General features: G+C 38.4%; 2 protein-coding genes across 2 annotated transcripts; both read right to left on the bottom strand.

Annotated features, from left to right (window-relative positions):
- Positions 1-3,669: 3,669 nt before the first annotated feature.
- Positions 3,670-7,432, bottom strand: LOC131361071 (activin receptor type-1B-like). The gene is made up of 3 exons (XM_058401920.1): positions 7,267-7,432; positions 4,603-4,848; positions 3,670-4,369 (listed from the first exon to the last, which is right to left on the bottom strand). The coding sequence occupies exons 1-3, from the start codon at positions 7,328-7,330 to the stop codon at positions 4,224-4,226; spliced, it is 456 nt and encodes a 151-aa protein (XP_058257903.1). The 5' UTR covers positions 7,331-7,432; the 3' UTR covers positions 3,670-4,223.
- Positions 7,433-9,622: 2,190 nt separating this feature from the next.
- On the bottom strand, positions 9,623-12,456 carry LOC131361441 (dynein regulatory complex subunit 2-like). The gene is made up of 7 exons (XM_058402525.1): positions 12,361-12,456; positions 11,746-11,915; positions 11,186-11,324; positions 10,822-10,995; positions 10,489-10,698; positions 10,218-10,364; positions 9,623-10,008 (listed from the first exon to the last, which is right to left on the bottom strand). The coding sequence occupies exons 1-7, from the start codon at positions 12,454-12,456 to the stop codon at positions 9,748-9,750; spliced, it is 1,197 nt and encodes a 398-aa protein (XP_058258508.1). The 3' UTR covers positions 9,623-9,747.
- Positions 12,457-14,026: the final 1,570 nt, after the last annotated feature.

The raw sequence follows: 14,026 nt of genomic DNA, 5'->3' as shown, positions 1-14,026 counted from the left end.
AATAAAACAGTGTGACATTTGACTACTATTTCTTTATGCTGTCTGCTGCATAAATCTATCACAACCATTCTGCTACAGGAAATAAATCAACTCATTAGACTTGGTTGTGTACAAATGAGCTCAACAATCCAAACCCTAAATGAAAATTATTTTTCCTCTTCTGCATAAACCTTTTTTCTCCATTCCGCTCCTCCTCACTGTACTCACTGTCAGATATGATTTGCCTAACATTCCAATTCTGCTCTTGCTTTCCAAAGAACAACTTTATGTCCATTTTTTTTGGCACAATGTGTTAAAAGAAGTAAAATTAGATTTATATTATCCATAAATACTTGTGATGACATCAAAACACATTGTCAGCAAAAACTTCCTTAAAAACTACCCCTTATCACACAACGTTGCCTTGAGGCAACAAAAAGAAAAACTTAATTTCTAAACATGCAAAGTACCAAAAAAACATTAAACCATGACGAAAATCTTCTTTATGCCTTCATGCATGCACATATATTTTTAATTTACAGTTAATGTCATTTTAAATTAGATTACCAAAGTAAATAATCTTACCTTCATCTCACACCATGTGCTCCTGCGACCATGTGTCAGAAAAGGAAGTCCCACCTTCAAATGATGCTGGATAGTGACCAGGGGCGTATCTAGGATTTGAAAACATCAGGGGCTGAGCCTGAAACATCAGGGGGCTACTTAGGGAGAGGGGGTAAGCAAGAATAACAAGTTTTGTAAGAGCATTTTTATGTAATATTGTTTAATAATAAAGACAAATTAATTATGTATGAATTATTCTTTGTTTATTTTTTTATTTTTTACAGCTTCTCTTCTCTTATTGTTCTCTCATCTCTCATCTGTCTTGCTGCTTATATCTTGTCTACGTCATGCTCTTGGTGACTTTTCTATACTATTTTTTTTGAGGGTGGAATCATCAGAGAGTATCTCCGAGACTTGAGTCAATCACCATACTACTATTTATAGTGCTGAGAATTCCTTTTCTATTGACAGAACAGCCAACAGATGGAGTCTGTTCTGGCCCATTGTTCACCTAAACCATGTCTGTATTTTAACTTAAATACTGCATTAGTTGAATAATAGAAAGTCATGATGTTCAGACTGTAATGTCTTAGTGCTTTAACAGTTTATATTTTATTTAGATCTATCTTTAGGCTTATTTAATTTAAGGCTTTTCTACCTCTTGGGTATGGAATAATAATCAAACGGGTCCTATATGTCAGGGGTTTTTAGACTCAAAGACAGTGGGCCTCCTTTTTGACACAACATACATTTGTTAGCCTACTTTTATCAACTGTGTTAACATTAAATATTAGAAGTTAGACTTTTATCTGAAAAATAAGATTGTTGTGTTTTCTGACATTTTTATTGCTGTCCCGCTCAAGGGCTGTAAGCAGGGGCGTCGCTAGGGCTATTCATTCGGGGCTCGAGATGTGTCACACACACACGCCAAAATACCGCGAGAGTGTGCGCTGGAGATATATGCGCTAGAACAGCTCTCGCGATACTCTAATGTGACGACGCACTTATCGGTCTTTCCCACCACGTGACTAAAATACCTTACAGCCCTTGAGCGGGACAGCAATAAAAATGTCAGAAAATCTTATTTTTCAGATAAAAGTCTAACTTCTAATATTTAATGTTCATAATTGTGTATTATCAAGGTTACTCTAGGCTTTCATCGCCAAAACATGGATTTATATGGGTATTGTCTGAAACATTGATGAATCGATCCAGAAAGGTACATTACTAACTCATAGCTTCTAAAAGTCTATCATGTTTTTTTTCTATTTCAAGTAAATGAAACTTTGCATGCTTAACAATGTACTTTGTGGAACAATCTATGATATTTTATGTGTATAAACTATTATATTCTCTGTGTGTATATTCTGATTATATCTAAAAGATGTGAAAGGATTAATGTTGGCTGTTATCAATGCCATATTCATTTATACAGGAGGAGTTGAAAAGACAGATTCAGGAGGCTGTGTAGTATAGCTAAACTTGTTGAATTACATATAATGGGAGACAAAAAAAGCACTAAAATGTATAGTGACCTCGAGAAACCAGAAAGTGGAAACACTAAGCTAGAAATATTTATATGAAGCAGTAACTATATATTTCTTTGATTCTTCATGTAAAATGTAGTGATCTTTGTATAAGGTACACTGTAATTTGCATTTGATGTGCTTCATTTGCATTGACCCACATTTTTGTTTTGGGACACCTTCATACTTAATATCTTTATCTTTCTCTCTCTGTCTTTCTCTGTCGAGCTATACACCCCACTCCTGAGCTCCCACTGTTTGCCAGTTCCATTGTGACCACTGCCCTACCCCTGGTCAGAGTCTCGTCGCTTGTTGGTGCCCACTGATGCTGTGGATGGATCTGTGTGGACCAGGAGACAGCCACTTGGGGACTTTCATACAGTCAGAGACCTGCCATTACATCTGTCAGCTTGTGACAGCAAAGAATTAGTGTCTATAATGACCTTAGAAACTACACTGACCTAATAGTTCCTTTATAGCCCATGGGCCATTGATTGCTGTTGTAGAAAGGACATTAATCAGTTACAGTTACATTATTTACTGTTTAGTGTCACCCAAATGAGAATGGGTTCCCTTCTGAGCCTGGTTCCTCTCAAGGTTTCTTCCTTATTCCATCCCAGGGAGTTTTTCCCTTGCCACCGTCGCCACAGGCTTGCTCATTGGGGATAAAATAGTTTAATTATTAAATTTAATGATTTACTCTTATTTCTAGTTATTTAGTTATTTTTATTTATTTATTTTCATTTTTCCCCTCCCCTTTCTCTGTTTTTCTTCTTTTGTAAAGCTGCTTTGAGACAATGTTCATTGTAAAAGGCGCTATACAAAATGAATTGAATTGAATTGAATTTAAATAAGATTTCTTATGTAATAATGTTTTCTATATGTAGTATGACCTGACTGGGTTGTTTTCATAATAAAATTAAAACAGAAGATTTAAACACAACTTAAATTCTACTAGTTCTTGCTCTACAATTCATGTTTTATATATACATTCTCTTTCACTCTCTCACACACACACACACACACACACACACACACACACACACACATATATATATATATATATATATATATATATATAAGTAAGTGTATCTGTGTGTAAGTGTGATGTTGATGTAAACTGCTGTCCTGTGACCCCCTGACCTCTAAGTAACTGTGTGGAGATGAGAGGTTTACTGTAGCCAAAATAGCAGCAGCTGATGGATGACGCTGTTCTAGAGGGAGTGTGAGATTTCATTTCATCCTGGCACAATATATCATTTGTTTGTTGATATAATCTTTCATGGAACAGCTTCAGCAGAAATCTGTCACCGACACCAAATGTAGTCATCTGTCAAAATATATTAAGCTACCAGCACTTATTACATTTGCACCAAGCAAATTAGTCATTTATGTGTATAACAAACTTGCAGTATATGCTGCCAGCTTTAGCCTCATATCCCTGATGCCAAACTACAGAAAGAAAGCTTGAATGTCTGAAACATCTTGATGGATTGACTACATTTACATTTTTTATTGGAGACATGACGCATCACAGGTTCACCAGTTTGTTTAAATGTATTTAAAACCCATCACAGTGTATCTCCCTCCAAGCACGTACAGACACAAGTGGTTTTCTTGCAACTGGTTTATTCGAAGAAGTTCCTCAAATCCAGCGTGAAAACTAAACACATTGGTAACGAATACAACAAACACTAAATTCACCTTGAAAATGTGAAATGGAGATTTACAGGCATAAAATAATGACAAAAACAAATACCTCATTGGCTGCATGCAATGAAGAAGGGAAATAGTCTTTTATTCTTCTTTGTAATACTTTACGCCTTTTATGGCTGCAACAAACTTGTAACGAAGCATCCGTAATGTCCGTGCTCGCTGCTAACTTTTTTGACCAAAAAAACCCCTGCTAAATCAGCATCCACACGCGACCCCCAAACAAGTCTTCAGAATAAAGATATCAAAACATACGACAAACAAAACAATGTATAAAAGTACAAATAAACACAGCTTAACTACTAAATGGTTTTACAAAATGTAAATTTTGTAATATAAATTGTATAAACAATATAAAGGCAGCAGTTACACACAGTGTGTAGGCAATCTGTGCCTGTATTTTCCAGCTCTTGTCAGTTTGTCACTGATCAAAGCTGCCTCTCAGGCGGTGTCAGATGTGTTGGTCGCTGGTCCATTTAGTACAATTTTGTTTGCTTGTGAATTGTATTTTCTCAGGAGAATCTTCAGGAGTTTGGGAAACACCGGATACTGTGGCTGCTCATCGTTGTATCTCTGAGCACCCAATCCTGTGAATATCAGAGGGAATTTCCAACATTCATGTGTGGCAAAGTAATCACCCACACCCACTGTAACTATAAAATGATAAAAAGTATGATAATTCCACCCTACTATAAACTATTTTCCTATACCAGCACCTTATATTAGTTAAATATGGACATCATGTTACATTTTATTGCTTAAATAGAATAGCTAGACAGAAGGCTGAGTTGGAACCCTACGTAGTGAGTAGGACACTTACCTGAGGTCACCTTGAGGTCCACACTGTTGCAGTAGTCCGTATAGCAGCAGTGGATGTTGAGCAGACCCTCGACGCTCAGGCAGAAGAAGGGTTGCCCAGGAGGAACCAGCTTTTCTTTGTCAATACAGGTTCGCATGTGCTGCTCCTGGCCATCAATAAGGGAGGCTGAAGCCATGCAGGCCCCCGTTGTCTCACAGCGGTAGCCATTCTTTTCACACTGAGACGTGGTGCAATTACACAACAGACCTAGAGAGAGAACGGGAGAGACATGGACTTGTGAAAACACTCTTTAAAAACCTACAGTGCTGCTCACTATCTCCTCATAGAACAGAGAGTTCAGACTTCAGTATACTGCTGTATCGCTTTCATACACCACCTGAACCAGCAGAAGCTAATGGTACTTGTGATCCTGTCTGTACTTTATTTCCTCAACAAGAATAATCACAGTGAGGATAAACACTGATTTATCAAGAGCATGGCTGCATGCTACCAATACAACAAGGAAGAACTGAGAGTGTTGGTTAAACAAATGATTTAGAAACATGTCAAGAACAATAAAATAAAATATCTACACATCTAATGAAACAACAACACAGTCTGAATGTGTTAATTCAAAATCTTTCATAAAGTTGTCACATTAGATCAGAAACACTGTGTCAAAACTCCCAGATTTTGTCTTTTTGAGAAATAAAACTGCACATTCTGGCTCTAGACATCACCAAATCAAATTATTCTGTTTATATTGATATTAATACAGATAACATACCCCCAACCCCACCCCCTCAGAACTGAATATTACTAAAAAGCAAGATTTCTTGAAAAGGCCTCTGGGTTTATAGTCTTTTGTCTAATAAGACAGATTTAACATGAAGACAAATACACTGTACATGTAGATCAAATAGTGTCTGTACATGAGCATGTTTTGACTGAATAAGAACTGAGCCAAACCACGTGTCCAGACACTACCACTATGTTCCTTGGCCAGACTGGATAATCTAGTGCCAAATCTGGAAAGCCTGTGTTGTAGTTCTTTTAGGGGCAAGAAAGCGTGAGAGAGAGAGAGAGAGAGAGAAGAGAGAGAGGTAGGGTGTGAGTGCACGTCCATTTCTGCCCTTATGATGGATCAATCTTTTCTCTCTGTCCCTTATGAATAAACATTGCACCCCCGTGAATCTGCCCTCATCTTGAAGTCAAAGCCCTCATCACAGGGCGTAGCACAGTCCAGCTCGGATGTTAGTATCATCTCAGAGAGGATCGTGTTTCTCAGGTGAACACACAGTGACCATGCAGACCTCAGGGCTGTCCTGCCACTCAGCTCCATTACTAATGTGTTCACTGGTCATCAGGAAGGAGTGAAGTCTGTCTCTTTTGTTTGATAACATGATAACAGCACTAGTGCCCTTAATTTGATTAATTAAAGCAGCCAGAAAAAAAAAATATTTAAATGCTGCTTGTGTGTTTAAGAAGACTATTGTGTAATAACAATAAAAAACAGTGTGTAATCGTGATAAAAATGACTTGTTTATTTATATATGAAAGGAGTTAAACAAATGAAAATAAACAAATGAATAAAAATCAATGCAGATATTTTTTGGGATAAGAAGAGGGGTGTCCAAGTAGATCATTATAGTACTAGTTTTGGGTCACAGGGTCACATGACCTAGAAGCTATTGAAAAAATAGTGTTTTTTAAAAATTAAAATTAAAATAAAAGAAGAGATTCTTTGGGATACAAAGAGGTGTACCCTGTGGAGGTGTGCAAGTAGATCATTTTGGTACTAGATTTGGGGTCACAGGGTCACATGACCTAGAAGCTATTGAAGAAATTTTTTTTTTTAATAAAAAATAAATTAATGATAGCAAATTAATTCACATGATACATAATTAATACTATAAATTAATTCAATTTTTATTTATAAATAAACAAATGCTGTTTGCAATGCCGCATGCCATATGTATATTTAAGAAGAAATTAGAATAACTGGGGAACGTAGTCAGTTAAGTAACAAGTACCACATTTCAGTCATACAGAAATTTGTCGGCGGTCCCTAAACTACCGCTTCCGAATGTCCGTCTAATGTCCGAATATCAAACTAACTTCACCGCGGTTCTGATTATGTCGTGATCACGAGAAAACAAAAGCAAAAAACAATAATATCACATGGCCTCTCTGGGCTTCCGTAAATGCACGTGAAGGCCTGAAGTCCTTAGTACAGTTTTCGGCGGCCCGTGTAACTCAAGTGTGAATATATTTTTAAATGTCATTAGCTTCAGTTTCGTAAAAACAAAGCATAAATTCGACATTACAAATGATAATAGCTGGTTAGTACACTTTACATCTCTACAGAGAGCTCGTTGATAGCCTATGCTAACTATAACTGGCTAAACTAGCCTCATTCCAGAGTCTCATCACCTGAGACACAGAGTAAAGGTTAGCTTTAAGATAACGACTAATAAATAAAACCCACACCACAAATGTTCATTATACCCTGGAAAACAAACCAACACCCCAAACATAAAGGAAGCCCGCTTTGCTAGCGAGTTAGCTACCGAGCTTCGGAATAGAAGGAGCGCCATGTTGTTGTAGTTAATGCCAAATTTCACCGCGACCGAATAAATAAACACGGAACCCGAATATCGCCGATGTAAACAATCATTTACTCACCATCACATCCTCCACCAAATCCCAAAACAGCGAAACATACGATCAGGATTCGGGTTTTATCCATGGTCAGAATCCCATCGCATTACATTTGAGCATTTAAAGTGCGATATTGACAGCAGAGCTCGAGCTCAAACCATCACACACACACACACACACACATACACACACACATACATACACACACATACACATACACACACACACACACACACACACCGTCAGAGCCGGGAGGAGTTTAAGGCATAGGCGATTTAAAGGGGAGGACTTCATTTTGGCTGAGCCATCTGAGCCGATCAAATCTGAAATCTTTGCTTTACATCAGTGCTGATTAATTCACTAATCTGATTGATTAATTAATGAGTTACTAATGTTTAATAACAGAGGATAATTTCGCCTGGTGTAAAGCAACTCTCAAGTTTATGTTATTATTTAGTAATAGTCTAGTAATAACTAGGCCAAAACTAGAAACTTGTGTAGCAGTTACTCTAGATAATGTAATATTAAATAAATAAATAAATAAATAAATAAATAAATAAATAAGAAAGAAAGAAAGAAAGAAAGAAAGAAAGAAAGAAAGAAAATATATCTGTCATTTAAGATTTAAGGAAGGCGTCTCGAATGTCCGGGCTTTCTAAGAGATTTTTCCAAGTCTTCTTCTCTCAGACGTCCCACAACATTAATAAAACTATAAATGTTTAATCAGTGTGATGTGCCATTCATTAATAATACAAACTGTAATCACTGGCAAATCATTGTGGTGTACAAGTCATAAAACTCTTCACTTTTGGGTGATAATGCATTACACTACCTGATCATGGATTATTTTCCTATAACAACAAACACAAAGTACTGCTGTTCCTTATTTAATGTACTCTTAAGTTTTTTCCTTACTTGCCCCATGTGGTAATGTCTCGGTCAATTCGACAAAATTGTTGTGAAATTGGTGTATGATTCTCCACACCATTCCAAAATAAGACAGATCACTGAGAAGATGAGCTACTGAAGAGCACCTCCTTGTGTTTGGAGCAGAACAGCACAAAGGAGGACAGGAACAGGGGTGTGAGCATGCTGTGGATCAGGGTAATGTAAACTTTTTTGAGCAAGTGCATAAAATGCATGATGAAAGAGAATAAATACAATTTATGTAATCAATGATTATTACACACTATTATTTAAAAAAAAAAGAAAGAAAAAAAAGAATAAAACAAAGAGTGCAGGTGGGACAAACAACAGATAAAGTGATCGGTTATTACAGACAATGATAATCAGTGATTAGTCATTGGGAACAGAGATGATCCTGAATAATTTAATTATTTTACATTTACATCCAGTCAATTGAATGTATTACATTTCTCAGTGAACCTTAAATAGTAAAAGTAATACACTGTGTTGCCAAAAGGTGTAGACAACTACCAACCATATAACCATCATAACCATATACGCTTTATTAACATCACATACACTGTACTGCCAAAGGTTTTGGGACTCCCCTCCAAAACTTTGAATTCAGGTGTTGTTTTTCAGGGGTTGGGCTCGGCCACTTAGTTCCAGTGAAAGGAACTCTTAATGCTTCAGCACACTAAGACATTTTAGACAATTTCATGCTCCCAACTTTGTGGGAACAGTTTGGGGATGACCCCTTCCTGATCCACCATGACTGCACACCAGTGCACAAAGACCTTCTCGTCTAACATCAGTGCCTGACCTCACAAATGCGCTTTTAGAGGAAAGGTCAAAAATTCCCATAAACACACTTCTGAACCTTGTGGAACACCTTCCCAGAAGAGTTGAAGCTGGTATACTTGCAAAGGGCAGGCCAACTCCATTTTACATTCATGTGCATGGAAAGGCAAGCGTCCCATGGTGCATTGGCTGAGAGGAAAGTACAGTATTATTAATTAATATGTTAAATGTTAAAGTGTAGTCATAACATAACTCTGTGGTTTGGGAATTGGCATGTATGTTTGTGATGATCAAGTGTCCACATTATTTTGGCCATATAGTGCATTTTCAGTGACTGGCCATAGTGTGTCACAGATATTCATTTTTGGTTTCATAAAACTACAATATAATTAATTATAAGTACTATTGCATGAGTGTGAATATCAGTATGGCTGTGATTTATCCATATAGACACCACACAGCAGGTTTTCATGGTTTTTAGCCAGTTTATATCAGTATCAGGTTCTCTAAGATGCCTTACATATTTAAAAGCACTTTATAAATGACATAAAACAAAGTAAACATGGCATTACTTAACATGTTCTGTGCCTGTTGGGAGTCAGAAGGCAAACTAATGTCTGCTGATATCTCAGTGTTGTCATACATTTTTTTCACAGATACAGAGGTGTTAGAGTTGTGTCCCAATACCACAGAACACAAAGTGCATGATTAGAAGGTAAAAAACAACAAGTTCTTAAGTGACTTTTGCTTTTATTTGTTTTTTTATTTTATTTACAGCATGTACTTTGCCACAAGATACTAATGCTTATGTGTCTTTCTTTTTGTTTCTGGAGCTGGAGCGTCTAGGAGTGGTGGGCGGGACACCATGAGCAGTGAGTTCGGCTGCTCTAGGATCTCGTCCCTGCCAGAGATTCCATCCATGTACTGCTTGAGAAGACTCTTCAGCTGCTGCTTCTCCGATCTTAGGACCTTCTTCTCCTGTTCCAAACACATGCGCTCCAGCACAACCTTGTTATATCGTTGCCAGAACTTTTCTAAATCTGTTTGGTCCACCATTGTCTAAAAGCAGAGGAGAGATGAAGGGATAAAAGTCAAAAAAATCAAGAAAGAGCTAGAATAATGAGTCTGTTTAAGATGTGTTAGATATTAATGTTCCAAACACTCCACTGTTTAAATCGATATGCTTGCTGTGTTCTGGACATCAGTGAGTGTGTGATGATGTGATGGGAGTGTAATGTGTGAGGTGTTTGTGAAAATAAGTATTTTACCTGTGCCAACTCCTCAGACATCACTTCCAAAGCATGTGCTTTCTCTTTTTTTTTAGCATTTGAAGATGACGTGTAAAAGGGCAGCACCTTCTCCTGCACCGTTTCAAGCTTGTGACACACATCAACCACACGTAACAACGCCTCGCCCTGAGAATGACAAACAAAAGGGACGAAAATATAGAAAATCAGCCAAATTAAATTCTGTCTTACCTGACTGCTTTGCTTCATGAAGCTGAGCAGCAGTGTGTGAATGTGTAATAAGTGTGCATACCTCTTGTATAATATTTTGTAATTTGTTAATTGTGTCATAGGTGTGCTGACAGTAATTAGCTAGCCGTGATTTTAGGGGCCAGGCAGAGAGGTTGGCTTTCAGCTCTCGGATTTCCTCATTAATTGGCTCACAATCATAAAGAACATCTAAAGCTTCCTTAGTGTTCCTGTGACTGGAGCTCAGATGAGAACGCAGTGCATTGATGGTGCCCTGCAAGCACACAGAAAAGATCAGTTATGCAACCCGATTATGTAGCCTAATCTTCATAAAGGCTGAATTACAAAGTCACTGAATTACAAAGCTATGATTTGTAAGCATTTTTTGTTCTCTGACCTGCAGTTTCTGCATGTGCTTCTTGTTCAGGTTCATTTGCTTGATGGCCTCTTGCAAATCAAAAGTGTTATTCGTTTTATCATCGGTGGTGTTTATGTACTTCTGCTGTTCTTCCAGGTACCACTGCTTCTGCTCAGTCATTCTGGTTTTTACTGCATGCTTCATGCCAGCATACTGCACAAATGCAAATGAAAGAAACTCTGAAATATTACAATTCATTCTACAGAAGTTTTACAAAAGCACTTTTTAAAAGTTATTGCTTTGTGTCCTGTTTTCCATACAGTATGTCACATTCCATACAGTGTCACGGCTATTTCCTGTATTCTGATTTGGCTATAAATGAAGACACTTTGAAATAAACTACCTTTATTTTGTTGCGGTCAAGTGTGTACTCATAATCCTGTATGGCTTCAAAATATTTTTCCTCATAACGCTGCATCAAGGCCTGGGTTTCTGCCTTGAGATACTCAATCTCCTGCTGCTGGAGCTTAAAAAGTTGCTCCCTGATTAAACATAACACAATCAAAGCATTGGACACTGTTAGAAGGGTGAAAGAAACTAACCAGATACTGATGTAGTAAAGTCACTTGATCTCAAATCAGTGCCAAGACTCAGTTAAGCAGAATTTATTATTTAGTCACAGGCATGTCTTTGGTAAATGTAGTAGCATATGTTTGTGTACAGTTTCATGTTAATAAAGAAATAATTACTTTTACACAGCCTGTTATACATGTTCATAATGTACAACAAGTTTAAATCTAAGCTGAATACAAAGACATGGATGAGTGTCATGAGTTTGTACTTATTCAGTAGTCCAGTGCAACATCACTGATATATACAACGTATGTAATATACATGGCATGCAATATAAGAGAAATAAATAAGTGAAAAGCATGTGTGTGAATGGAAAAGATGTCTGTATACCTCTCTGTGTTGTACTCAGTACTGAGCTCCTTAACACTGGTGTTCCAGTGTGACTCCAGTGCTGCCAGTCTGCTTTTCTGAAGCTCCAGCAGATGATCCAGAGACTGGAGATGAGCTCCGTGAGCCAGTGCTGACTGCTGCTCCGCTTCACTCAGATCAGACACCAATAACTGCAACATTTACACACCCGTTAGATTTAATGATTCTTGGAACAAGTTTCAAAGACATACACCATACTGCCAAAAGTTTTGGGACACCCCTCCAAATCATTGAGTTCAGGTGTTGTTTTTCATTAAGCATTGACAATTCCTTTCACTGGAACTAAGGGGCCAAGCCCAGCCCCTGAAAAACAACACCGGAATAATTCAATTTAATTTAAAGAGATGTCCAAAAACATCTAGACCAGGGGTGTTCAATCTTATCCAGAAAGGGCCGGTGTGGCTGCAGGTTTTCATTCCAACCAAGCAGGAGCTACACCTGATTCCAACTGGCTAATCAACAGATCTTGGCTTTCAGTAGACTCAGGTGTGGCTTCTGCTCAGTTGAAATGAAAGCCTGCACCCACACCGGCCCTTTGCGGATAAGATTGGACACCCCTGATCTAGACCTCCCTACTTTAATGAAGTTGTCCTTGCAGTCCACGACTCTCTCAAAATTTTGGATGAGTTTATCAAACTCTTCACGCAGCGCCGCTGTTCGCGTCTGGCGCATGCTTGAACGCCACTGCTGGTTTAACTTGTGTAGATTAACTTTGCTGCTCATAATGCTGCTAAACATTGCTGCTAAACACCACTGTCAAAAATGCTTCAGTGACTACTGCTGCGATTTAACCACGTGCACTTACGCAACCGATTTAGAATCAGAACGCGCTTTATTACATCACACGTTCGCGAATTCTTTTACTTACATCAGCATGGGAGGTTTTTTTTTAGTGATCCACGTCTAGCTTTTGCAGCGTTTCTTTCTACATCTTTCTGTATGTTTGATAGTCCAGGTCCTTCGCTGGTTGGTCAGTGCTTTACTGTCAGATTTGTACCGACTCCAGGAGTGATCAAACATTACATCCTGAAGCTCCGTCAGATTTACCCTAATTTCCTCATCTAGACCACTTTATTTGTGAATAGCAGTAATAATTCATTTGCGCATAGTTCCTTGGATAATGGCAAAACCAAGCAGAGTTTAAATAAAAAAGTCGATAAAAGCACAAACGAGGGGGGAAAAAACAGTGACGCGAATGCTACGCGACGAAGCTAGCACAAATCCCTCCGCTCCGTAGGTTAGTAACGACGACCCCATGGACGCTAATGATGCATTCAACAGCAACATGAATGAAAGTGTTAAGCGAGTGGAGGAAATTAAACAAGAACATTTTCAAAAAGCTAATACATATGCTAATAATGACAATCTAGAAATTTCTAAGCGTGATGCAGGACCAAAACATGGGAGGCTGGAGTAAAGCTCCACCGATCACTAGCAGGATCCATGTGTTGAAAGAGCTTAGACTACTTTAACTTTGTCCAGTATACATGGTGTACAGTTCTGCACGGCAGTAGTCCATGTCTTGCACAGACTTTTCTGCGTAGGACATAGTTTACCAGACAAAATGGCGGCGAACGAATGTCTGACTGACAAAGTAGTGGACTGTAACGCTTTCGGTGGTGCACAGGGGACACTCTGACTGGTCTGCGGCTGTGCACATATCCCCATACACAACAAACTGTGATGCACTGTGTATTCTGACACCTTTCTATCAGAACCAGCATGAACTTCTTCAGCAATTTGAGCAACAGTAGTTCGTCTGTTAGATCGGACCATATGGGCCAGCCTTCACTCCCCACGTGCATCAATTAGCCTTAGCCGTCCATGACCTTGTCACTGGTTCACCACTAATGCTTCCTTGGACTATTTTTGATAGATACTGACCACTGCAGACCGGGAACACCCCACAAGAGCTGCAGTTTTGGAGATGCTCTGATCCAGTTGCCTAGCCATCACAATTTGGCCCTTTGTCAAACTCACTCAAATCCTTACACTTGCCCATTTTTCCTGCTTCTAACACATCAACTCTGAGGACAAAATGTTCCCTTGCTGCCTAATATATCCCACCCACTAACAGGTGCCATGATGAGGAGATAATCAGGGTTATTCACTTTACCTGTCACTGCTCATAATGTTATGGCTGTTATATATACACTATATTGCCAAAAGTATTTGCTCACCTGCCTTGACTCGCATATGAACTTAAGTGACATCCCATTCCTAATCCATAGGGTTCAATATG

Source organism: Hemibagrus wyckioides, linkage group LG11 (genome assembly GCF_019097595.1).
Source record: "Hemibagrus wyckioides isolate EC202008001 linkage group LG11, SWU_Hwy_1.0, whole genome shotgun sequence".
In the NCBI taxonomy this organism is placed as follows: Eukaryota; Metazoa; Chordata; class Actinopteri; order Siluriformes; family Bagridae; genus Hemibagrus; species Hemibagrus wyckioides.
This window is presented reverse-complemented; position numbering and strand designations above follow the sequence as displayed.

Excerpts from the sequence above, each read along its gene's own strand:
- LOC131361441 (XM_058402525.1), bottom strand. The coding sequence starts at position 12,456 with ATGCGCCAGACGCGAACAGCGGCGCTGCGTGAAGAGTTTGATAAACTC. Across the intron at positions 11,916-12,360 it reads GCAAGGACAACTTCATTAAA|TTATTGGTGTCTGATCTGAG; the intron begins GTAGGGAGGTCT and ends TAAATGTTGCAG. Across the intron at positions 10,996-11,185 it reads TTGACCGCAACAAAATAAAG|TATGCTGGCATGAAGCATGC; the intron begins GTAGTTTATTTC and ends GCATTTGTGCAG.
- LOC131361071 (XM_058401920.1), bottom strand. The coding sequence starts at position 7,330 with ATGGATAAAACCCGAATCCTGATCGTATGTTTCGCTGTTTTGGGATTT. Across the intron at positions 4,849-7,266 it reads ATTTGGTGGAGGATGTGATG|GTCTGTTGTGTAATTGCACC; the intron begins GTGAGTAAATGA and ends TTCTCTCTCTAG. Across the intron at positions 4,370-4,602 it reads GGACCTCAAGGTGACCTCAG|GATTGGGTGCTCAGAGATAC; the intron begins GTAAGTGTCCTA and ends TGATATTCACAG.